Source organism: Semicossyphus pulcher, unplaced genomic scaffold (assembly GCF_022749685.1).
Source record: "Semicossyphus pulcher isolate SPU_LCO1_2020_fin unplaced genomic scaffold, fSemPul1.0.p SCAF_11, whole genome shotgun sequence".
In the NCBI taxonomy this organism is placed as follows: Eukaryota; Metazoa; Chordata; class Actinopteri; order Labriformes; family Labridae; genus Semicossyphus; species Semicossyphus pulcher.
In genome coordinates this window covers 14395929-14422506 of record NW_027211615.1, presented here as the reverse complement: position 1 = coordinate 14422506, position 26578 = coordinate 14395929, and the positions used below count along the sequence as shown (strand labels likewise).

The window sequence follows — 26578 nt, the reverse complement described above, 5'->3', positions numbered from 1 at the left end:
ATATTTGCTTTACATTAAAATATCAAAGAACAGTCAATCTGTAGTTTGGGGTTCATTGAACATTTGTGACCCCACAAACACACTTTATGTTTGGCTGTGCGGCTCGGGTGCCCTCTGCTGGCCAATTAAATAACATGCAGCCTTTTAAAATAAAATAACGATATCATTAATTTTTAATGTAATACCGTACTTAATTCGCCTTTATGGACTACAAAACACAATACATACTTTTAGGATATATATGACGAACTACCAGCGTGTTTACATATTTTCCTTCAGGCACTATTTTGAGGACCCTACTCGACTCTCGTCAAGCTGTTTAAGGAGCCCAGGATGTCCATGCTTGCTGAACGTACGTAAATTTCTTTTAGAGATTTACTTGATATTTTCTGCTTTCTTTCAATGTTGGAATATGTATTCTTATGTTTTATATCCACAAAAACACCGCAACCAGCTGCAAATAGACCGTTTTCATATTATATTTAGTAATTCATACTTTTTAGAGTTTTCGACTTGCTAGCAATAGCATTGTCATTAGCTTCGGCTTTCTGTAAACACGTGCTGTCTCGTGTAACTCTGTCACTTATCTGCAGTACAGTGTCGGCAACTGACCTTTAGCTACCTGTATTGGTCCATGATGGCCGAATAGTTTTATGTATTTGAACTCTCTATTTATTAAAGTTGTTTTAATATTGGACGCAGTGTTTCCTCAATGCTTGTGGGAAAGTTTGAGTGTAAAACATTGGCTGTTCTCAGATTCATTAATGTTATTAGCTGTCCGTCTTGTCGGTGTGTTTACATGCTTAAGATCTCAATTCGTATTAACATGGCTTTTCACTGAGTATACCAAGAGCCTCATGTGACGCCGACCGACGTTTAAACAGGTGTGACGGCACCAGGTGATTATGAAACGTCACCAGGCGTTTATTGTATGCCTGATGGCATTAGGTTATGAATTTTGCCTTTGTTGGTGAGTGTCGTTTTATTAGACTTGGATGGGTAAGGGCTGTCCATTCTGCTTGTTGACTGGGATAAGGTAGCTCACTTGCTGTTATTGTAGCATTCCTGAGGGTGGCATCAGAGGATCATTCATCATATATATATGTTGCTATGTAGAGCCTGGGTTTACATAATTTATATTTTCGATGGAAAAGAATCCATCCTAGTTTTCTGTGTAGATATTGATAGGTGTGGTCTGCTGCTGTACTTCACTGATTAGGTGATTTCAGTTCACATATATTGGTAGTGTTTGTAGTCATCTTCATCGCAGTTTCACTGTTGACATTTCCAACCCTTCCAACCCATTTAATGACAAAGTTGTGGGACAGCATCACACTGCAGGATAAATCTGATATCTATCTGTGTGTGAACAGTAGGTTAAGAGTAAACAACTTCTACAACGCACAAACATTGTGTAATTGTCTTATCCAGCCAAGAGGAAACAAAAGTGGTCTGTTGACCCCAGGAACAGCACCTGGAGTAATGACGACTCCAAATTTGGCCAGAAGATGCTGGAGCGAATGGGCTGGTCCAAAGGAAAGGTAAGTGTTGAGATGCATCTCTACTGTCAAGGTTGGGCTGGCTGTACTGATTCTTTTTTTTAGACTTTGACATTGAAGTAACGAGTCAATGAACATCTGTGTCAAATGTTTTTTTTCTCTTTTCATGTTCAGGGCCTGGGCAGAAGTGAGCAGGGCTCCACCGACCACATCAAAGTGAAAGTTAAAAACAACAACTATGGTCTTGGAACCAGTGCCAGCTCTGAGGTGAGCACATTTTCAACTTTTAACACATCCATAAAGATAATTAGTACATTTTTGATTTATGTCCCAAAGAGCAATTAAGAAAACGCAAGGTAACCTTTAACTAGCTTAGCAACATTGCACATTACAGGTGCTTTATTCACTCAGTGCAGGGAACACAACACACGGCCCTTTTCACAACCGCTGTACTTGAAACTGAGATTCTCTCACTTTGTGTTGACTACTCTAACTTCACAACACATGGAGAACATGAGCTTCACTGCGTCCACAGTATGTTGTTGGGTATCAAGAACGATTATTATTTTTTCATACCGCTACGTTATTGGTCAGTACTGACAGTACCGATAAGCTATCAGTATTTAACGTTAGCATTCCCTCTTATTTAATGTCGTTTTCATTCTGTCGTTTCATTCTAACATAGCTGACATCCGTCCCCAATGACGATGACACATTGTTGTGGTGTCATGCTGGAGAAAGCCTAGTAGTTGTATATGGCAGACAGAGCAAAGTGTTCGATAGCTTGGGCTCGTTTTACCAAATTTAACTCATGGGTGCATCTTCATGCAATTTTTGTAAAAAGGTAGTTGTGTCTTAGGTGGGTTACACCATCAACCTCATGAAACACATACAAGTTCGACGATCTATAAATCTGAAGCAGTGCAGCGGGTTTGACTGCTTTAGCAACACGGCTAATGCTAACGTCATTGTTAGCGTTACTGCTATGACATCCTCAGTCCACCCTCGGAGTCCCAGTGACTCCGATAGCAATGCTGCAACCAGTAACACTAGAGATGGCTCTAACAGACACACAGACAATAGACTTGGTGCAGCCCCTGAATGGGGTTAAAGTTGTTGTTTTTTTTCTTCAACAAGCCGACCAAAAAAACGACTTAGTTGACTGAAACTCTTCTCAACGCTCACGTTTGGTTGACAATTTAGGGGCAGCCCAACAAATCTCTCTACATATTACTTTTTAAAAACCTGAGACTATTTATTGTTAAGCAGAAGTTTTTTGTTCTGTTTCATTGAGATCTGCTGTGTTGACAGGATAACTGGATCGCCCACCAGGACGATTTCAACGAGCTTCTCGCTCAGCTGAACAACTGCCACGGTCAAAACAACAGCACCACTGGTATGTACAACCAGCAGCATTAACATTGTCTCACCCGAACCAATTATCCTGGTTACATTAAAGAAAATGTCCTTATTGTATCAAGTAAAAAACAAACACAAAATACTGCACAGCCTTTTCCGGTTGGTTGCTTCATCTGTTGGTCAGTAGAGGGGGCTGCACTGCAACATTTGTATACGGTCACTGTCCTGCACTGAACATCTTCATTATGGCTGGGCTCTCAGAAAACTGTTGTATATAAAAGGCTGGAATGAGGTGCAATGCTTGCTAAAATCTCAGATTTGTAACTGTGACCATTTTAAAAATGATTATATGTTTTACTGTTTTTAGAACCTGCAGCAGACGAGCAGAAAGGATTCAGCCTGGAAGCAAAGTCCAAGACGGCCAAAAAGAGGGTCCATTACATGAAGTTCACTAAAGGTGGGTTTATGTTCTGGTATCTCTATCATTTTTCTTTTCTGGCAACAACTCTCTTGTTAAAGTTTTCATCCTTTCATACAGTCCAAACAGGCAGACCTTTAAACTCTGTGCACTTGGCTCAGAGGACAGATGCTGATCAGAGGTCTGTCTGCCTGTGCCGGGTCAGATGGCCGGGTCAGCCGGCCCGATCAGTGCTAGGAGAGGTTATTAATAACTTCTCCTTCTACTTTTATTACTCCTTTACACGCCAGGAAGTCGGGAGATTTGCTGGTCAAGGCCAGACGACTGATAGGCAGAGGGAGGAATTTAGCGTTCAGCACCACTGCAGACTAAAATGAATAACCAACCAGCCTGTGTTTTACTGCTGAGTAGCTCGCCTTATTATTGAGCACAGTTCAGTGATTAAAGGCATAACTTCTGACTCAGATTGTTTAGGTAATCATTAGTAATTAAACTTTGTAGGGGGCTTAAATTAGCGTGCTTTAAACGTCTAATATGTAGCTGATTGTTACTTTTTTTAAAAAGTATTATTACAGCGATTACGCAAGTCCGTTTGGAAGGACGTAGTGAAAGCTGAACATGTGTTAAAGTGATTCATCTATAATTGTTATTGTTATGGGGTTCAAATGAACCTCGTCAGATCAGCATACATGGGAAAAACAAAATCTCTCAACTCTTGCCTCACCTGGAAGAGCCTTCCACATTTTACGTCATTCAATAGCAACTTCCTGTTTCCTGTTTGGGGCATCTGGCATGTCCATTTGCTGGCCCCCCAAAAAACAACACCTCCCAGGGGCTGTGCGACCCATTAGATGACCCTGCCTGATAAAACGCGGCCTCCGTCTATCACCAGGAGCCTCTCGGCCTGTTTGTGTGATCTTAAATTGGCAGGAGCCAGAAAAAGACGCGGAGCCTGATGGATGAGCTGCAGCGTACAATGCACACTTCAGACACAAAGTAGGGACATTAGGAGTGTGAGGGTGACTGCTGTTAGGCTTATTTTCCTGTGGATGTTCTACTTCCTGCCCTGACTCTCTATAGATACTATATTGAACTCATAAGACTTGGGTTTTAACAGCCAATTCTTGATAAGTTTAAGTCTACATCTGTATTGAGCTTATTTAGAGCACATGGTCTTGTTTTGAAGAGAACGGCCCGATTCACACGGGAGTGGTATGACCTCGGGACCTCATGTGATTTAGAAATGACCCCCTCACGTCTGTGTTGCGTGTGGCGCATTCGTACAGAATAAGCAAAGCCTGTTATTACTACAGGTGACATTCTTAAGCCTGTTGAAAGATAGAAAAACGATCATTACCGCATGTTGGCATGTGTATCATCCATCTCATCGTCTTTCGAGATTTCACTCTTGTGATGGATTGAGCAAGATGAGCCTCCTGAATTTGCACCCAAAATGCTGCCAAAACATTCATTTATAATTTCCACCGTAGCCTCCATAATCCTCGACCGAGAAAGCCGCAGGAAAAAGGCGCAGAACAAAAACATATTCGACCCCATATTACCGAGATTCCGATTCACACGGGACTTATATTATCAGATGACGTCTGTGTTTGCCAAACTATGGTAGGGAATTTGCGCTGGAATTTTCACTTCACAAATTACGGACATGGCCGATTCGCAGGGCATTAATTATTATTACAAATTACTAGAGGTCCCAAGGTTATACTAGTCCCGTGCAAATAGGGCTAATGTAAGAAATTAACAAAAAATGAGTATGTTGCACAAAACAATTAAAACTTTTAGTAAACATTTTGTCAGAAATCTGAGTGATCAAGATGTTTTATTTATCCAGCCAAACTTTGAGCTTATTGAATTACTACACTTCAAGTTGGGCCTCTCCATCCTTATCCGTCCAACCCCCCACGCAGCCTCATTGACCCCCTGAAAAGTGCAACAAACAACACCTTTTCAAGTCTCATCTCAACAGCAACATTCCTCTGTAGTTCATCTCTGGAAATGTCGACTGTGATGCCTCTCTTGCCCTCTTTTCATTCGGATCTCTTGTCCCTCTCGTGTCGCTGACTAATAAGGTCTGATCCGGCCGGACTTTAAATTCTAATCCGTTTGAGGAGATCGCGTCCATTATCGGCACCAGCTGCTTAAATGTCAGGGGACGCTAAAAAGCAGATAGCACCTGGTGCTGATTGCTACATTAGGATTTATGACATCCTCTCTCTCTGTGTCTTTATTTTCTCAGATCATCAGAGAGTGGATTGGGGGGAATGGGGGGAGGTGATTTCACTAGAATTTTCACTAGAATGCTATCTTGTGTGTCGCCATGATGTGATGTGTCATTCCAACTGTCTCTGGCTGCATGACATGACTTTAACCTGTTTCAAAGAGGCCGTTGGCATGCAACACAAACGACGCTGGCACTTCTTGTTTCTCTCATAACGTGATCGGAAACTTGAGAGCTGATCGCCCCACCCGCCGCCAGTTTGACTGGCATTAACTTTCAGCAAACCTTGACCGGGAAACTGTCAGATTAAGACATTAAAGTGTCGGAAATATGTAAGGTATTTTAACAGTGGTAGGCTGCAGTTACACAAACGCTAACTTTATTTATTTATCTCTATTTCTTTATTAATTTTCTCCGTCTGTTGCCTCGCTGCGTCCAGCTGGAGGTCCGGATTGACAGGGGCAACCGAGGAGTTACCTGGAAACATTCAACCTGCCACGCCTGTTTGCAGGCTTCCACTGGCTGCTCGGGAGCAGGCTTCCCTCCCTGTGAAGCTGTTGCCAAGTTAAGGCTTGGTAATAGATTTAGTGTTGCTAAGCTCGTTACATGAGAGGTTGAACAAGTCAGGTACTACTCTCATAACTCTGAGTGTGAGTGCAGGAAAAGGTCAAGCACTGAGGTTTTATCAAATGACTAAAACTAATATTATTAATATATATTAACAAAGCTTATAACTGGTTACTAAACTTTAGTCTTTTATCATCCTTCTGAATTGATTGGTTAATTGTCGTTGATATTAAATGCGTTGAAACATTCCTACAAGACATTTCATGGACATAGCAGCATTTAAAGAACCTTCCTCTACTCGCTCAAGCCTCCTCTCTCTCTCTCTCTCTCTCTCTCTCTCTCTCTCTCGCTCTCTCGCTCTCTCTCTCTCCCTTCTTTTTATTGATATCCTGTTCATGCCGGCTCCCTCACTGCCAGCGCGGACGATTGATGGCCTTTGTTTGTGGGGAAAGGCACCAAAATCTCCGCTGCTTAGGTCCAGGGCCCACAGCATAAACCAGTAACCCAGTTTTAATTGCTGCCTCCATCTATCACCTGTCACGGCAGCGAGGGTGGTTGATGCAGAGTTAAACTACAGGTCCGTGCGTTGCTCTGTGCGGTTGGCTTTGTCGCAGTGTTTAAGAAACGTCTCATTTTAGCCAGAGGTTAACTTAGCAAACTTATGTTTTGTTATCAGTGGTGTTTTCTTCTCTGTGGAGAGGCTGAGGGATTTGTCGGTCAGGTTTTACTGGTTATTATCTCTTCTGACAGCCGTTGCCATCTCAACCATGTCCTTGGAAACCAGCATGTGTTCACTAACGCTTCGTCCTGCGTGATGGCAACCCTTGAGCGTTTATGGGAACAGAAGTGTTACGCTCCTTTTTTATCAGACACTGTTTTTTGCACTTTCACCTGAAAGCCTGAGAACCCTGACAGGTACTTCCTCTTCCCAGCAGCACAAAGGTCACTTTGGACATAATTTTACGTCTGACCTGGGTTCACTACATGACAAACACCGCAGGACTCCCCCTCCTCATTTGTTTTACTTCTCTACATACTTTCTTGGTTTACTTCTTAGACGTGCCTGTGCAGCAGCTTTCAAAGCCAGGAGTCGGGGAGATAGAGGTTTAAAGGCAATAAATAACCGCATGTTATCAGAGCCCCGCTGAAGGAAGAGGATGCAGCTGTACGAACAGGACCCGGGCTCGAGACAGGCGACTGTGTGCTTCAGGAGTCTTTGAGGCCCGGCTTGAAAATGGGAATCCGGAGGCGCGGCGTGGCGGACCTTTTTCGTCGGTTTATTTGTCTTTGCCGTTTTATCCCTGGAGCAAGGAGCAAACCACGCAAAACCTCCCCTGTCTTTACTCCAGAGACCACCACCGCTTACCTTCTACCCCCCAACACACACACACACACACACATGCAGACACACAAACATGCTCATGCTTTCATCTGCAACATTACAGGCTGGCAAGATAGCATAATATTATATTGTGTGTGAGTTTATGATAAATATGACCAAGATAATATTTGATCACCTCCTGGTATGTAAGCAGAAGTAAGCGATGATTTTATTTTTCATTTTAATCCGGTTATAATTGGGCTGGCTTTTTTTTTTTCAAAATAAAAGCCCCCAGAACAAATGTAGTTTTAATATTTACTGTATGGTTTTTAAAAAATATTTATTTTTTTGTCTCTTTTAGGAAAGGACCTGTCCTCTCGCACTGAAACAGACCTCAACTGTATCTTTGGGAAGAGAGGAAGATCTGCCAAAGACCAGGAGCAGGTGAGAGGTTTCACAATCTTTTACCTTATCTACAGTTAAAGGTCGTCTCTTGCCTTAAAGATTAAAGTAGGCAGACATTTTATATTTACAATTATCCATTAAAAATATTTTATCTGCACACTGCCGATCACTTAAAGCCCCCCTCTAGTGTAAATCAAGTGTTTAACCTTGTAAACATCTCCATGTGGTGTTCTTCATGTGCTACAAGACATATCAGGGACAACATCAGCAGTCATCTCCATGGCTGGGCCTGTCTGCTTTTAAACTGCAGTGTACCAAGGACAGGCTGAACAACACGTTTTCAGATTGGCAGGTTTGAGACGTCACAAACCTAAGGAGCCAATCCCGTTAATGGACGGGGCAGCGCTATGCTTATCATTATGTGTAACCTATAGCAACCACTTTGGCGATGCGCGAGCCAGCTGTAACCGCCATTGTCATATTGCAAAGACTACTCACGTTAACGTTACTACTACTAATTACAACATTTCAAGCAGCTAAGTTTCAATAAGTTGCCACTAAGCGATGGCAGAGACGTGTTATGTTTTCACAACAGAGGGGGCGGCTGGAAATTTGCATAGTCGTCTTAGAACAGGACTTGGAAGAGGACAGGAGCTGGTCTTTAATACTGTATAACTTCATAAAAAAAGTATAATGTGTGCATAAAACACTCAAATTTCTCCCCTAAAAAGCAGATGAAACAAAAAGACACAGGTAAACATTAAAACTGGACATGCAGAAACACAAAAGAAAGCCAACTGTAACAAAGAGAGGTTAAAGATTTAGCCATGATTGGATTTAAAGAAAACAACTAGTTAACTTAAGTTTACTTATTTCCAAACTGACTGAAAGTGTGTTCAAGTCATCATTTTTGTACGTCGTTCCCGGTCAGATGTTCTGATCTCTCGGATCTTAGGTCTCGTATAGGAATTGTATCCGTAAAAAGGAAATACGATCACGCCTATAATTATGATTCTATTAGTTAGATTTAGTCACTCTGTCTCATCATATCCAAGGGCACTATAAGCAGCTTGATCTGTAGGTAACATCATAATCAGTGTGTAAATTCCTCTTTTGGCAGTGAAACAGCCGTTTAATAGCCTCAGATCAAGGCCTGTGATCTTAACTAACACAGTCAATGTCAAGTGTGCACTTGGGAGGAGGTGACAATCCTTGAGCTTGAGCTTATCTACCTCTGTGTTGGTAATTAAGGATGACCACTGGTGCTGACGCCTCCATCAGCGGCTGCAGCATCATGTGACACTGTTCCTCCTACAGGGCCCGGCTCCTGAACAGCCTGCGGCCTTAGATTAGCCATGTCACAGCGTGCAGCTTTAACAACGCCAACAGGCCACTGTTGGTGGCAAGAGCACCTAAATCCAGTTAAAGGATTTGCACTCTTACCCTTTACTCCTCTCTTTGCACTTCCTCTCTTCTCTACTTGTGTCTTGGAGCGCTCACATCAGGTAGTTAGAACGCCAGCAGGCATTATTAAAGGCAAATCCAAATTGGGGTGAGGTGTGCAGAAACCTGAAATGATGACGCTTGCAGAAAAGTTGTCCTCTTTTGCTCTTGGCGCTGGTGCTCGGTCTCTTCAAACGTCACTTCTGCCATTTGGCGTTGTGCTGGCTCTCATGCTTTTGCAGCTTACAGGCCCCGACAGGTGCAAGCTGCATTTCAGGTGAACTTGTGTCTTTGACTTCTTATCCAAAACATAACCTCACTAACTTGAATTAACTTGTATCTGTCACTTCCATATTTTATGGTCTTAAAGGGCCAGTTTGCCGATTTTCAACCTCAGTCCTATCATGCTATTATGGGGAGCTGATGCCATTATGGTACAAAATAATGCATTTTCTCTCTGTGCCTTTGGAGGACGCTATCCGCTTCTCCAATGGGCGCTGGAAAACCTCCGCCAGATGATGCGTTTTACTTAGTCTGGCCAGGGAGCTTGCTAAACTACACTTCCTCAATCTAGGATGCCCGCCTCCGAATTGTCATGTCTCGTTCAAAATCGTCAGGTTTGAAATGTAGACTGCAGACTAGAAGATTTTTAAGACGACCCACCGGTATATTCTCGTCGTATTTCTGATTCTGTAGCGCTCTGCATTGCCTGCAGTGAAAACAGTCGTATTTCACTCCAGTATCTCGTGCTGGGCCGTTCCTTTCAGAGGAAGGGGCGCAATGCATGCTGGGTGTTGTAGGAATGTAGATCGGGCGAAACCACGAGCTGTTTGTACAACCTTCTCCACAGCTATGGCGCCAATTTCAAGTATTATCTTCTATCAATTACAGAGAACAGCAGCTTTGACTGACAGCGGCTTTTTGTTGCTGCTTTAACAATCAGACGTGGCCTTTCTAGAGTTATTATTGTTTAAGTCAGAAGCAACAGTATGTGCTAAAAGAATTTGCTGAACATAAAAGGTACAGTTCATTTTGTTTAACTATAATTAACCTTTGCACCTCTGCGTGTTGATGCCGACATACATATTGAATAAGAAGCTTATATTATTAAAAATCACATTAGACTAAGGAACATTTTAAAAGAGTAGATGTTTTGGATGCTAACAGATGAGACTTTGGCTTGACCATTGTCTGTTTATTTCTTATTAAAAAGATGAGAAAAGTGACAAAAGCAAGACTGCATAAGAATTTAATAGATCTTCTTATAATAAACTTTTGTCTTTGGCGTCACAAGATCTGCTGACCCCGCACAGATCCAGAAGCACAATGACGAATGTAGCTCTTGGACTCTGAGACACAGAAGAGCCTCTTGCTGGCTTCTTCTGTTTATCTCAAGCATTTAGCTTGAAGGAATTGGCATCTTAAAGTCCATAAATTGCGTGTGAAAAACCTTCTCTATTCCCCCGCAGGTGCCGAGCCATAACATCACAATGGCTTCTGCTCCCCAGCTGATTAACATTGGAAATGCGAGCAATACACACCATCGTTTCCTCCCTAATCGTTTGGTTATGGGTTGTTATTTTTCAGCCAGGAGGGACGCCATTGACCATATCGAAAACACTGAACACAATCACAATGGCTTCCCATGAGGCCTTGTGCTGAAGCCCAGCAACATCTGAGGTTGCCGGGAAGAGGTAAAGAGGGTGATGGACCAATCAAGCTGTAGGCATTGTGCGCGATCTCCTGCGAGTGTGTGTGCGTGACACTGCCAGTGACCCTCGCTGCACCCTGATCTGCGCTTACAGCTCAAAATACACTCAGAATACACACATGCAATAATCTCAATTCCCCCGAAGACTTGTATCACTAAGCAGTGACTATATCAACAGCAGGGGCTTTACAGCGGTTTGCACATGCAGCCACGAGTCGTGTTATCACATATCTGCATCCTGACAAGGTTAGGCCAGGAGACGCGACCAAATCTGGATCGGCCCCTCCAGAACCGCCCCTCCTTCCCGCTCATGAATCTTCCAGGACGTCACCCACCACCCACTGCTGTCTCTCCAGCCTCCCTTCCACTGGTCCCCCTCTGCTGGGGTTTTCCTTCCTCCGCAGTGATGTGCTTCCTGCTGGCTGCTTATCGCTGCTCACAACGCTCCCTGAAAACCAGACGGGCAGAAACACACGCACAAAAACACACACACACACACACTCTCCTGTCCCACATGCCTCTTGTTCATCAAAGGCAGGACTGCGTGTGTGGTCAAGACCATAGGAGCATTAATTGGTTCTATATAGGTATCCATTAAATCTCTTTAACAGCTGTGTGGAGAAGAAAAATGAAATTTACCCACAACTTTGCTCAAGAATGAATCAAAATAAAAGAAACATGTTCGGCAAAGCTCTGATTTTGATCAGAAGTGGGCCCACCTCATACTTTTTGGTGAAAGTTTAGCAGAGCTCCGACCATCTCCTCCCAGAAACAGCTTTTTCCTTAGCTCGTTGAAGGAACCAGAAGGACCCACAGCTGAGAAGGCTTCATCTATACTCTTCAGGCGTAACAACCTCACATGGAACAATAACCAGTCCATACTCAATCAATGCCCCGAAGCACTGTGCTGAACCACAGTCCATCATACGCACTCACATGGCACAGTGACTGCACAATCCCTGATATCCACCATAAGATAATAAAGCTGCAAAATAACACAGAACCGACTCTGTTAGAAGTGCAGACTGTGCTTACACACTGTAACAGTCACAGCTCTAAATGCATTTGCAGGCATGAGAGAAAGAGAGAGAGAGAGCGTGCAGAGTTAAATCAGCTCAAATATAATAAACAATAAAATCATTCTGACAAAAAACTTAATACAGAAAATTAGAATATATCAGGCCAAGTGGCTTCTTCTTCTTCAGAGCGCTTCCATTAAACCAAACATAATACTCTTAGCCTTACAGACATTGCAGATGAACGTACACATAGACCAGTCACATTGTCTTCTTTTTATCATACATGTTGTACTCATTTGCGACGGTATTTAAAATGTATTGTGGATCAATTAAATATTTATGTATTAAAAGCATCCCAGCTCTTTCTGCTCCTCGACTGCAATCCAGAGAAGCTCTAATATCGTCCCTAACATTTCTCTAGGACACACTTAAAGGGGCCGTATCTTTTAAATGAATATTCTTACATTTTCATGGGTTTCACATTTTTGGGTGTTTACAGTGAAAAAGTGAAACTACATAATAATTCTGTGTTTTTCCAAAGGTCGCCTCTGAATGGGCCGTTCAGAACAGCTGCAGGTTTTTATGTAGAGCCTTGCTTTTGCTGAAATCGACCAATCGTCATTCACCATTCACTAGCTTGTAGTCGAGTTGTTGTAAAGGTTTAAACGTATCATTCCGACACCTCCTGGCGAGTCTGGCTCGTACATACAAGGCAGAATAACCGGTCATAGAGCAGCCATAGGATCGGACACCCGGGGGGGAGGGGCTACGCGGTCATTCCAAATATGCCAATCGTGGCGAATGTCCGACCTTTGACTGGCAAAACGGCTTGTTCGTTTCAGGAGGAAGGAGAGGCTCCGAAAAATAATTCTATTAAAATATGTATAAAATTATTAAAACGAAACAAACGTGATTCAAAGACGCATTGTTTGCATAGCTAAAAGATGGCGACTTAAACGCTAGCTGTCACCTTTATTAGCTGAACCTTTGCAGTACAACATAACAACTAGCTTTGAGCTCAGTAATAAGTATATAATTATATTTTTACATTTCCGTAAATGAAACCTTGTAAAGCTCGAACATATTTTGAGCCATTGTGTTAAATTGCCATAAACTAACAGGCATGACTGACTAAATATAATGAACAAATGAAGTGTCATGAACTCGTGTATTTCACAACTGATTGAAGTGTAATGTACTTTATAATTTGGTTTGGCACTGATCGTAACATTCCCTATAAGATAAATGGACGACCAGCGCCTCGTTCACCTCAGCGTGTCGCCACCTGAAAATGTATTCTTCACACCATTATTTACACTCCCTGACCAGTGGTGGTTATCAGGTTGTGGTGGAGCACCTGTCCATCCACACGGCGCTCTGTTATCCATCACCCATCCCACGCTCACAGCCCCCCTCCATCTCCTGCCTCCTCTTGTGCCCCTCAACACAATTACTCACAGCATGACAAACGACAGGCCCTCTCTGCCGAGATATCAAAAAGCCCCGGCCACTTCTAAATGAAGGCACTTTGGCAGCCCTGTGCTCCCCGTGCTTATCGGCGGGCGAGCAGTGCCCCTGGCCGTCCTGCGTCCCCCTCCCCCCCCCCCCCCTCCTCCCCCACCAGCGTGCCCTCCTCAGGGGGTTTAGTTAGGGGAGCCACATGGAGGGCCAGCCCGGCTTGATTTATCTCCCTTGCCCCTCTGCCCGGCCACTCAGGCAGGTTGAAAGAGCCGACGAGGCTCCAACGGGCCTCGGCTCGAAAGCCCGGCATTAGCTGAAATAAACCATTCTGCCGCCCAGTGAAAAATGTCCTCTGATTGGCTAATTAATCAGTCAAAGGGGAGCGACGCGGCTTGTGACTTGAGGGACCCAAGCGGGCGACCGCAGAGGGCCTGCTGATAAATAGACTCCCCGCCGATTCATACATCAACAAAAGTTAGTCATTTTTTAAAGCCGCCAGCTCCGATGAAAGGTGGAAACAAGCCGCACTTTTATTCCTCCACATACGTTTCCTGCTGTGAAATTTTCTCGGAGTGTGTGTGTGATTTGGAAAAGACAAAATTGTTTTTTCCCCCCTTTTTTTGTGTTCTTTTCTTACATTTAAAGCTCCATTTTAAAACACCTTTTTTTTTTATACGACCTGTAAGATTACATTTCAATATTTCCTTGTTTTCATTTTGTCTTGCAGATAATTTTGTGAGACTCTTTCGCCTCATTAACATTTTACTTCAGCTACATACAATCACTGATTCGGCCTCTTAATCAGCACAGAACAAAATTCCTTTGATATCTTGAATGTCTTCAGTTTTACAGATCATTAACAGCCACAACGATTCGACAGTTTGAAACCTCAGTATTGCTGCAGGATCAACCCGTTCATTAGTTCTGTCCTCCTTAAACGTGTCAGGGAAGAGAAATGGTCGAGTATAATTTGAAACCAGGATTGTTTTGACGTCTGAACCCTGCAGTCAGACGGTCGGTATGGCTCACCGTGCTCCCGGGTCAGCGTGACCCCTGCGGCCTCTCCCACTCCCACTCCAGCTCAGGCACAAAGAGCCGAGATCAGGCCTCGTCGGGTGGCACCTGTTGCGAGTGTTTCCTGCCCACGCGTCGTCCACATGAAGGATCGCACGTCAGCGGGGGCCTCCCCCGATACCGCCGTGTTAAGGAATATGGGACAGGGGTGGTGCAGGTTGGGGGCTTCGGCGTTTTGCAGATGCGTCGGCGAGGCGCCAGGGAGCCAATGGGCGGAGTTGAGGGGTGAAACTTTGCTGACGGCGCAGGAGCACAAAAATTTCTGGCAACAGAAATTGTCTGATACTCGAGTTTGTGTTTCACAAGTTGCTACTGAGGCCTGGGAAGTTGCGTAGTGATGAATTTAGTGATCAAAAACCAGGTGATTATTGTGCTCACAAATAGTTATAATAACAGGTCTCTTGTTGCTTTAATCATGTGAGACTGAAGTCTACTTTTTTCAAGCTCCTTCTGCTATCGACCTCGATCATTAGGATGTTAGCTGGTAATTGTTTCCTGGTAAAACAGGGTCAAGTTTCGTCCTGTTCAAACGCTAACAGGATTGTTCTTTGCTTCCAGCACAGTTTCATTGCATTGTATAACTAACAATGTAACTAGATTAGACGAATACAGCACCAAGGAGAACAAGAGACAGACGTTTTGGCTCAGCTGTCCGTCAGCCTGCAGGTTTGATCTGTTGAAAGGGGGCGTCGGTGTAAACGTGCGTGCTTGCAGGGTGGAAGGCGCGCCGAGCGGGCCGGTGCTTTCATGCATGGTGCTGCGCTTATTGTTAAACTGAAGAGCTGTAATTCATTCTCAGATAACATCTAATTGCCTCAAGTAAAAGCTCTGCTTTCCTTGAGCATTTCTGTTGACAGGCCCTTTAGCTTCTGCCGCCGAAAAATATCAAGACCCGCCAAGTCTCCCCCCCCTCCTCCTGCTAAGACACATGCACCACACGTCTACCAGCTACCTCCCTGGCAGCTCTGCGGACTGCTCCCTCCCCGCCATGCCAGCTCGCTGACACTTACAGATTAGCGCAGGACAAAAAAGAAAAAGAGGGCGTCTGTCTCTTAGTTACCGGCCTAAAGTAGAATACATGGGGCCAGGGTAATTACCGCCTGCTGAAGCTAACCGCCCAAAGATTTCCAGCCCTCTCGGCTGTTTACAGCCACAGCCTACCGTTTAATCACTGACTCTTTAATCTAATAAATCACAGCGGGGGAAAATAATCACTGTATCTTCCCTCTGTGGGGTTGGGGTAGGAGGACCCCTCTGCTCTTGAGGGGGGCATTGTCGGCAAGCGTTTGCAATGTTGAACAAGCGCAGGGCAGTCACGCTGCATGCATAATGTTGTCTTCATTTGTTACTTATGATAAACGCTCCTGCATCGGGAACAAAGTGCAATTTTTCAAAACCCATTTTTTTGTGATTCGTCTCGACTGCACACAAAAAGTGTTCCTTCAGTAAAGTCGTGCTCTGTGGAAGCTTCCACATGTGGCGCTAAATTAACTCACTATTTTACACTTTAACTTTGTTACTCTGTGTGATTATAATGTATTGGGAGGACAAAGATAAATATGACTTTCACTTCAGAAGCAGTGACTTAAAAAACATCGATGGTCAGCGGTCGGGTTTGCTTATTTACCAGGGAGTAAGGTATCCACCTGTTTTTCTGTCCGCCCACATCAGCCTCATGAAGGATGGGCTGCTGGACTCGTGCGCTCATCAGGGAGAGACAGCTGGCTAATCAGGGCCTGATCCATAGACCACGACTATCGCCAAATTTATTATTGTGGCAGGACAATGAGGGCACACTCGTGCAATTACAGACCCAACCGATATTGGCTGGAAATTATTGGAAAAAAAACCAGCAAGTAATGCAAACAGGCAGTTTTTAAGGAAATAAATGGGCAACTGCAGCTTTGTCAAAAGCTAATTAGCACCTGAGCCAAAAGGTGACCTAATAAGTTTGAATAGCTGATCGGTGAGATGTAACTTTTAACTGTAAATGAGTAGACCTTCCAACAGTACAGGTCTAATATTTTCTTTTAAACCTTTATAATATAATGTTGAAGTCTAATAAGCACTTTGAAGGACTTAAAAGGTCAGCATTAAAAGGCTGACATGTTGAGGCTAGTTCTGAAGCTACCATGTAGATGGGTAGATAGTGTAATTTCCTGGAAAGGATTAATAAAGTATCTGTCACAGCAGCTTCAATAACAGTCACCACATCTCACACAGAATATAAAAACATTTAGGCTCATAAAAATAAACATAAAAATCAGTTTCTAAACCAAACTAAAAACTACAAATGACACAGTAAAAGTTACTTAATAAATGTAATAAAAATATACAGTGTGCAAAATGTGATTGTAAAAAGCTCAGTATAAATACATATATATACTGTATATACATATATGTGATGGCTGACTAAGAAATAAGCAACAAGCATTGCGCTCTTGTTTAATCTGGTTCGAGTACCAGCCAGAATATAAGATTAACTTCTAATCAATATACTGCCCCTTTACAACCCTTTTTGTTAGCACCCACATGTTCTTATCAGTGCATCGGGGAACAGCGGCGCCATGATACTCGTGCTGTGCTGCACATTTAGCAGGAATTCTGTGTTTTTTTAATAACCGTTGGATCGTGTGAGATTAAGAATTGCTTTATTGGCAATGCTTACATTAAGGTCACAATTAGGTAATTTCCAACATGTATATTACGTTAGTCAATTCAGTGTTAAAAATCATGACAAATGCCCATAATGGCTTCCTGGGTGCATTTACAGTCCTTATTTTCTAACACAACATAACAGTGAATGGTTGAGTTTGTTTTAAATAAGAGTGAGGAAAGTTGACCTCCCATTTTGAAAACTAGAAATAAAAAATCAAGCCAGGTGATACCCACACATTAGCCTTTAGCATTGCGTCTGAAGATATGAGGAGTTTCCTATCTAAATGTCTTTGTTGTGACTCGGTGTGCTCTGACTCAGCTCAGTTGAACACATTTTGGAATCAGCAGCAGCCTGTAGTGTAAAATCAGCAGTGACCGCGAGCGTCAACAAGTGATAACATGATAAACACACTGGTTCGTATCTCTTCAGATTATATACTAAACTATATAAACATAGCAAAGGAAAGCAGTACAGGTTACAGGGTCTGTACGTTGTAAACGAGGACCAATTCAGCCCTCAAAACTTTAACCCACTCATTTACTGTTTAGGCTGGCCTCCTTTTGTGCACTTTAGTGCTTAATTCTGTTGTAATAGAAGATTTAACGAGTTGGACTAATTGTTGGATTGGGATCAAACACACTAAATCAAGGCGTCCCTACAAGTGTGACTGGGGAGACGTGTTCTCTTGCTCGTATAAAACAGACATAAAGTTGCCTTTCTTGGTCCGTTTAAGTTTGAAGATCTACTTATTTGTAAATTTCTCTGCTGATCTTGTTGGGTCAAAAAAAGTTTCCCATGCAATCAGAGAAGCTTTCCCATCATCCCTCTGCTGGCTCGATCGCCTCTCCTCCTGAATGTGTTGGCCTCGGTATCTTGGCACCTTGGCACACGTCTTCCTGTTGGCTTTCCGTCGGCCACATTAGCAGGGACAGATAGAACTGGAGTGTCTTAAAGGAGGCGGCCTGTTGAATGTCTTCCCACCCTCTCCTTTTCTCTGGGACCCTCTGCGGGCCCTCCCTGTGTTCCCTGCCCAGCCCCGGCCCCCACCAGGGGAGAGAGCGGAGCAGGAAGGGCCTCGATAGCCAGCCAGACCGCTCCTCTGCCGAAGGAGCCTTATCTCAAAACTGCACGCAGCGCACTGAGCGCATCCTCTTCCTGGGGTTCTGGGTCCGCGAGGAGGAGGAGGAGGAGGAGGGAGGCGGAGGAGGAGTAGACATGGCTAGATATAGGTGTGCTCTCCAACCCTCCACTTCTCAACCCCGCCGTGTTTTAGCCTGGGACTGTTTTTTTCTCATCATTCTTCTCTTGTTCCAGCGATTATGTAAACTGATTTTATAAATTACAAATTGGTTTGTCTCTTCTGAAGGAAAATGTTTTGGTCTCATGCAAATCTCTCCGAAAGGTCATGAACTGAATGTTTTTCATTTAAATAAGTTCTCTTTATATTATTTATTTTAAGCATCAGCATTAAAATAACTTCCCTTTGCTGTTTATTTTAGTTTTGTCTCTTAAAGCCAGAGCTTCACCTAATAAAACCAGTAACTGAAAAATAGATGTATGTAGAAGAAGTGGAACTGCAGCCCTTTGAGGACAAACACGCTTTACTTAGAATAGAATAGAAAATACTTTATTGTCCACATTTTGCCTGCAAAGGGCAGAAATGTGTTTGACTTGCATGTGCAAATATAAAGCGCCGGAAAAAAATAAGAGACCACTGCAAAATCCGTTCTTTCTCTTTCTGTTTTTTCTATTTAATCTATTTTTCTCCAAATAAAATATTCTCTTTTATTTGCAGAAAACAACGACTGGTTAAGAAAAACAAAAGATGCAAAAAAATAATAATTTTCAGACGTCGAATAACGCAAAGAAAACAAGTTGTTTAAACAACAGAAAACCAATATTTTAATGTAGGAAGAGATCAGAGATCAATATTTGGTTTTCATTACAGCTTTCATGCATCTTGGCGTGCTCTCCACCCGGCTGTCACGTAGCTGTTGGGTAACGTTTATGCCACTCTGAGAGCAGAAAGCGTCCACCTTCCTCTTGATCACATTCAGGGGCGTGTCAGTGGGGTTCACATCTGGATCGGGCTGGCCATGACATTCAGAGAGAGATGCTGATTTAAGAAACATTTGGAGTGCTGTCTTAATTTCTTTTGGAGCTGTTTGCTATAAAAGAAACGAAGCACAGCAGCAGACCACAGGTCGCAGACAGCATCGCGCCCCGGGAGCAGAACTCTTTCTGCAGATGATCATAGAAAGCTTTCAGTACTGTACGGTAAGCTGTGAAGCTTTCTACTGTGAGCTTCCCTCAGACAGTGTTAGGACTCCTTTAACATTTAGTCATGTTAATTAATAATTATTTATCATTTCAGTGATTTTGAAGAAACCAAAGTTACTGTAAAAGAAAGTTTTAGTGTTACACAAACATAATTTCCTCAGTGGGAGATTAAGCCTGATAAAATGTTGATTCTGTTGTGTTTAAATTTTATAATATTATAAATTAATCTTTTTTTTTGCTTGCACTGTTAAACTATTTGAACATGTAGCTTGTGTGGGGAAAGATACACTCACAGAAATAGTGAGCGATATGAACCGGCCTGATGAAATGACTCCCACCTGGAAATGTGGAAACAAGATCTCAAACATCACATGTGAGTTGTTTCTTAGTAACATGTTGCCCCTCAACACTCGCCAACAAAAATCTCCAGGGTTAACAGTAATGCTGACTGGACCTGTAGGTTTATATACTTTGTGTGTGTGTGTGTGTGTGTGTGTGTGTGTGTGTGCGTGTGTGTCCAGTGTCTGCTCAGCGCAGCACTTTCCCTCCTGTCGGATCAGGGTCTAATGGAGATCCCCAGGCAGCGAGGACGACTCGCACTCCAAGTTGGAGCCACTTTCCTCCTGATGAAGGAGATGTTTCTCTCTCAGTCACTCTTCCTCTCCTTCGCTCGTCCACCCTCTCTCTCTCTCTCTCCTGAGAGTAATTTCACAGGCAGCTCTAAAGTGGCCCCCAGCCATCTTCCCAAATCCCAGTTACATGTTGTTTGGCGCTGTCAGCTCTAAGCCCCCCCACCACCACCACCCCCCATCTCCTCTCTCCCAAGAAGCAGAGAGGATGCAATTGTGCAGTAACAGGGAGTATAGATTTTCTTTGGGAAGTTTGAAAGTTTTGTTTAATGGCACCTCACCTGAAGGGCCTCGTCCCCTCTTGTTAGAAGTTTGGGCTGTTTCTAGTGGAGGCCTGAGGTGGGGTTAAACTTCGCTTCATGACTGTGTGAGGCTTCTCAAACCACGTATTTAAGACGTAATGCTGTCGACAGAAAAGAAAGAAAATTAACCTTTTATGTATTCGCTGAGCAATCGTTTCATACAATACTAATCAATATATTAGGCCACAAAAACAATGGTTGTTTCCCTTATGGAAATATATTGACTGTGAAGGGCCTTATAGTGGGTTGAGATTAATAACATGTTGGCTTTTAGTGACATGTTTGCTACATATAGATAAATGTATAGAAAGGATATTTAAAGCTCCCATGGACGACCATCTGCATCCACACTGTGCTACCGGCCCATCCGTTACCTTGTCCACCTCAATCAGTGTTGACGCTCAAAGCAGTGTAATCTGAATTAAACTACTAGAGGTCCCGACACAACCCCGTCTTTTCACTTCATCTCTAATCTGTAGGCTCTGAAAAATGCCGTCCACCTCACCACCTCTGAGGTAATACTCGGAGCGACAGTATTGTTTAGCGCGATCCTCAGGAGGAGCTTCTGTATTCTTCTGGACAAATCATTATGCATTGAGTAGGCCATTAGGAAAATGAAGACGAATGGGGCGCGGGGGCGAGCTGACAAATTGTTCGTGCTGTGGAGGTAAAATGTGGACGCTGTTGTAATTCTCGGTTGTGAAGTTTGCACTGTTTAATAACGGAGCCTAAAGGTTGGAGAGATCAGTTTGTGGCTAACTCGGGTTCTCAGATGTACCGAAGAAAACAGCTGTTATAAAGAGGGGAAGACCGGTACTCTGTTTTTAATGTGTCTTTAAGTAAAGGGATCACCTGGCTGCTTCACTGGAATCAGTAGAAACGTGTGTCCACTTTGGTCCAAAGAAGTGTTGTTCTCTGACACACATTTGTCAGTCTGACATTGCCTTTCTTTTTTTTCTTTTTTTTTTAAAAGTTATTGTTTTGGCCTTTCAAGCCTTTCTTTAGAGGACAGTGGATAGTGTTGGAAAAGAGGGAAGAGAGTGGGGATGACACGTGGCAAAGGGCCGCATCTAGGACTACAGCCTCTGTATCGCCGATTTAACTGCTGAGCTAAACTGGCGCCCAACACTGCCTTTCTTTTTTAACAGACACAAATGGAGAAAGTTTAGAAATGAAAAAACAACCTAATTAAATAATTTTATCTTTTGCAAACATTGCACAATGAGTCCTTCCAAAACGCCCCCATTCTCTTCACTCTTCCTCTGTTTATAAATCTAACATGTGCTCGGCCCGTTTACGTGGAAAAGACACATTTTGTAGCAATCAAGCTTGACTAAAGGAAACATTGTGATTCCCGTTCTGCTCACCGTCTACGACGGGCACAATGCCAGAAAAGTTCTCTTTAGAACAGAAAAAAATAACATTCAATTAAGTCAACACCTGACAGTTTCATAAAAAACTGAGATTACCAAAGCTTGTTTTAAAATACTTATTTATTGCATTTTTTTAACAAAAGTAAAGTAAATTGTCAGAAATATAAAACTTGTAGTGCAACAAGACAAGTAAAGAAAAACAAACCATGAGAGGGAGACACCCTTACACAAAAAAACTGTCAAACAACAATAATCAAATAAATACTCTGACACCCCACCCACACACACACACACACATATATATAAATTTAAATAAAAATACAACAAATAAAACAAACACAAAACAATGATATAAAAAATTTAATTGTTTACAGGTCAACCAGATCTACCGTCCTTAAAATGGTAAATGTGCATATGCACATATCTACACATACTCCAACTTTAACATATAAATACACATACACACATGTCTGAGATCCCCAAAGCTTTTAACCGCACACGTGTGTGAAAGGTGTTCCTGTTGTGAACCAATCGATTGCTTCACTGCATTATTACAGGTGCAAACTGTGCTCGGGCGTGGCTTTCTAAATAACATCACTATTTACTTTACATCAAGCATTTCCAAGATTTCTTTTACTGTTTGACACAAAAGGCAGCTTTTCCTGTTTTTCAATGTTTATTGAATTTTCTTGTTTCCCAAAAATTAAAAGGCACATATAAGCCGTAATAAAATGACCAAACAAATAGAAACACACAAACAAACTCAACTCAGCAGATCAACAAAATAACACAGGAGGTTACAGGAAATGGTCTGCGTTACAGATGGGTCAAAGCAGAATCAGGAGACTTGTAAGATAATGGCAGAGAGATCAGACCCAAGATACTTCAGAGAGAGCTGCCAGACTAGAACTGATCTGTGTTTGCATGTTAGATGCTTGTGAGATATTCCAAGGGAACCTGTTCAAATATGACTTTACACCATCCTTCAACAGAAGCGCCTTTCTCACTAATCCATTGTCGTATATTTTTTTCTAGCAGCAAAGGTGAGGATGTTATTTAACCTTTCACCTGCTACAGTGGATATATTCCTCCTCAGATCAGTTTCTAAATATTTTTCCCATTTTGTAAAGTCCCATATTTAATTTTAAGTTTCACAAAATTCACATTTTATTGAATTATATTTTTTATAAATGAAGTTTAATGAATGGAATGCAGAGTAAATATTTCTCAACCATGTGAAAAGATGATCTGAACACTTATGGTTTATTTATTAGATGGGTTTTTGTTCAGACTTCCTTCATCGGGCACTGACACTATTGTTTCACAACAGAACGCTTTACTATTTAGGAGCTCTTGCTATGAAGGAGCTGACAGTGCAAGGACACACATGAGCTACATGGTCTTGTAAAGAGATGATTTGGATTGATCCTTTAACACCTATTGTTGTATCAGTGTCCTATTTCGGGCTCTTTTCACTCACCAAAATCTGGCTGCTTAATCTCAGCCTGATGATTGACGATCACTTAAGCTCCTCTGTCCACCATTGTGTCTATTTCTGTGTAGATTCTCTAAAATAAACTCTGTCTTCTCTTGTGTGTTTTTGGACTCAGGAGAGCAACAGCAGCGACTCTCAGGGCGAGACGGAGGAGACGTTCACTCCTGCTCCTACTGAACTCGACACGGAGTCCATCACCAAGACGGTGACGAGCACTCTCAACATACAGGAGTACTTTGCACAGAGGATGGCCCAGCTGAAAAAGGCTCGTGGACAGGCTCAGAGTCCCGAACCCTCAGAGGAGGCAGAGGCCGAGGAGACCTCGAGTCCATCTGAGGAACCAAATCCCATCAGGAGCAGCAACGATGACTCAGAAGAGCCCAAAAAGAAAAAGAAGAAGAAGAAGAGCAAAAAGTCTGCAGAGGAGATGGAAGTTGCGGAAGATAGCGGTTCAGCTCCCATCGTAATAGCGGACGATGAGGACCTAGAGCGGGAGACTCCAAGGAAAAAGAAGAAAAAGAGGAAAATGGCTGAAAGCGAAGACGCAACGAATGCGACCTGCAGCTCCCCCTGTGGTGCGGAGCAGAACTGTGAGGAGCTGCCTCCATCCAAGAAGAAGAAGAAGCAGAAAAAACACAGCAAGGACACTGAGCTAACAAATGGACACACGCCGACTGAGGATCAAAGTGTAGAGTCTGAGAGCGTTCACAAAAAGAAGAAGAAACACAAAGAGGAGGTGGACGTTGTAGTTCAAGAAGAGGAGGAGGAGCTGGTAGAGAAGAAATCTAAAAAGGACAAGAAGAAGAAAAAGAAGCATCAAGAACAGGACGAATAGAACTGGTTGTCAGTTTTACCATTTCTTTATACTTCAAAGGGACTGCTCCTGTTATCCTGTTATCATAAACATGTTCAGGGAGGACACATGTATGGAGTAATTGCTTTGTGTATGTACTGTATGAATATCTTTCTTAATGGAAGACACTTGGCTATAATGAGAAAGGGGAGATCCAACTTGTAGTTTTCCAGTAAGCTAGATTTTGTTTCCTACTGTCGCGAAGGCCAATTCAGAGAATGTTCATTGAATCAAAGCAAACTATCGTTCTTGACATCAACCTTTTGATCGCTAAGATTTTGGTATGAGAAGCAACAAAGTCGGGGTTCGTGTAAAAATATCAGGTTCAGACCAGTTAGAGGCAGCGTAGGGGAATAACTTGATTTTGCCATAGTAGGATAAAACTCTCCCCTGGAATGCACCACTCTTGAAGCAGATGGTAAAATGCCCCAAAAATAAATGTGTATTTTTTCCCCATGCTGAGTTAGATGAGATCAGTCCCACTCTCATGTCCACGTTAAATATGGAGATAAGAAATGATAACTCCCTTTAGACAAATATGCTGTTTTGTACAGATAAGCAACCAAGACATGATGTGTGATATTCAATCTTTTAGAGAGGGAAACTACAATGGATGCGTCAACCTGTTTCCAGGCTACATGCTAAGCTAACGAGCAGCAGGCCAAAGCTTCATAATAATCGGACAGGCGTTAGAGTGACGTCAATCTTCTCATCCAACTCCGGGCAAGAATCTATCTATTGTTAATCTGTTAGATGAATTCATTTCTCTCCATGTGACCACACAATGTCTAAAATGTATGAATTCCTACTTTTTTAAAAGAGCTTGTTTTTCCAAATGAATGGATGATTTCTGCCACGTGTCTAAATTCCCAAATTCCAAAATACTACGAGAGAATTAAGGAGAATTGTTTTCCATCTTTCTGCATCAGCATTAGTATTTATTTAAACAATACATTTACAGATGTTACGTTCTTGCAATCAATTGATAATAGCCATTTTGTCACATATATCAGACTACAGATGCCACCTGGTGAAACCGGTGTCAGAAATGATTCCTCTCTTTCATCATGTGTGAGTCGACAAATCTTAACATTTGCAATTTCGATGACGTTGTAAAACTTGTGTGTGATGCATTCATGTGCTGTAAGAAAACCGAGAAACAGGATGGAACCACTTTTAAAATAAACCATGATAGTCGTCCATGTTTGGTTGGATGTGTTCTTCCTTCATAGGTGGACTGAAATGTATGAAATAATATCACCGATGACAACAGTCACCCTTTCCACTTCACAATGTTGTTACAAAATCTTGACTTTGAGGGGAGAGGTGAACTCCTAACAGGCCCGTCTTGTTCAGCGATGACAGTGGGCGGGATGAGTCAGAGGAGGAAAAAGGAAACCACAGCCGCACGTCAAAACAACACGGCCTTCCTCGTCACTGTTTTGGGTTTGTAAGATACAGACACTCTGAACTTTGGTTGGCTCAGTTCTCATCCCTTGATTGAGACAGCCCGACTGTAACTGTAAGCATCTCCAGTGCACAGGTGTGTTCTTTATTCCCTGTGTCCTTATTCAATGTTATAATCACATTTGTTACCATGGTGAAATGCAGCCCATATACAGACGCAAACCCCCCTCCTCAAATCTCCAGCAGCCACATGTCTTGTACTCTGAAAGGGTGCCCAACAGCAGGCTGATACTGCTCCCACCCACACAGCGGTCGGAGCTATTAGTCATTTCTGAAACCCCCAACTCGGAGCTTTCTTATTTCCAAATCACAAATATGATGAGAAACTTTACTCACACATCACCAGCCTGCTGTCTGACTACATACTCTCTCTCTCTACCTCCTGTGTGTCTTGACTTTCGCTGACTTCACACCAGCAGCAAGAGTGAGTGCGGCCCTATATATCACTGATGTGCCGGCTCTGTGCACAATCTCTGGCTTCAGGTGCCGTATCCTCTTCCTGTTGGGGGGGCAGGTCTCACACAAAGCTGGAGCTGACACTTCAGTTTGATGCTTGAGAAGAACTAATTGCAATTTGAGATCCATCCTGCAGGAAGAACGTTTACATTTCAAGAATCTACACTATATTGATATTATAAACCAAGAAGCAATCTGACCTGTGATCAGTGGCTTTATTTGAGCTGTGTGTGTGTGTGTGTGTGTGTGTGTGTGTGTGTGGTCCCTTGTGTGTGAGAGTGTGAGCTACTTCATGGCTGCAGCCCAAGAGTATCCTGTCAACAGGAACTCCTGGATTTGATATGCAGCCACTTCTGACCACAGAAGGAAACTGATTTGTTTGTAGTGTGTGCTCGCTGGTTTTATCTCTCCTCTCACCCAAAGATGTGCTCGGAGGGTCCCAAAATGTTTCTGCACCCAAAAAGAGGAGCTTGTTCTATTTATAAGTGCATTTAGATGTTTGTTATTAATTTTTGTTTATCTTTTTATTTTAAAAATAGGAAGGGAAA

General features: G+C 42.8%; 1 protein-coding gene across 1 annotated transcript; it reads left to right on the top strand.

Moving 5' to 3' along the window:
- The first annotated feature begins 323 nt into the window (after window positions 1-323).
- On the top strand, window positions 324-25301 carry pinx1 (PIN2 (TERF1) interacting telomerase inhibitor 1). Its single transcript, XM_069656571.1, has 7 exons — window positions 324-352; window positions 1432-1541; window positions 1674-1766; window positions 2811-2895; window positions 3226-3315; window positions 7765-7847; window positions 23370-25301. The coding sequence occupies exons 1-7, from the start codon at window positions 334-336 to the stop codon at window positions 24087-24089; spliced, it is 1200 nt and encodes a 399-aa protein (XP_069512672.1). The 5' UTR covers window positions 324-333; the 3' UTR covers window positions 24090-25301.
- Window positions 25302-26578: the final 1277 nt, after the last annotated feature.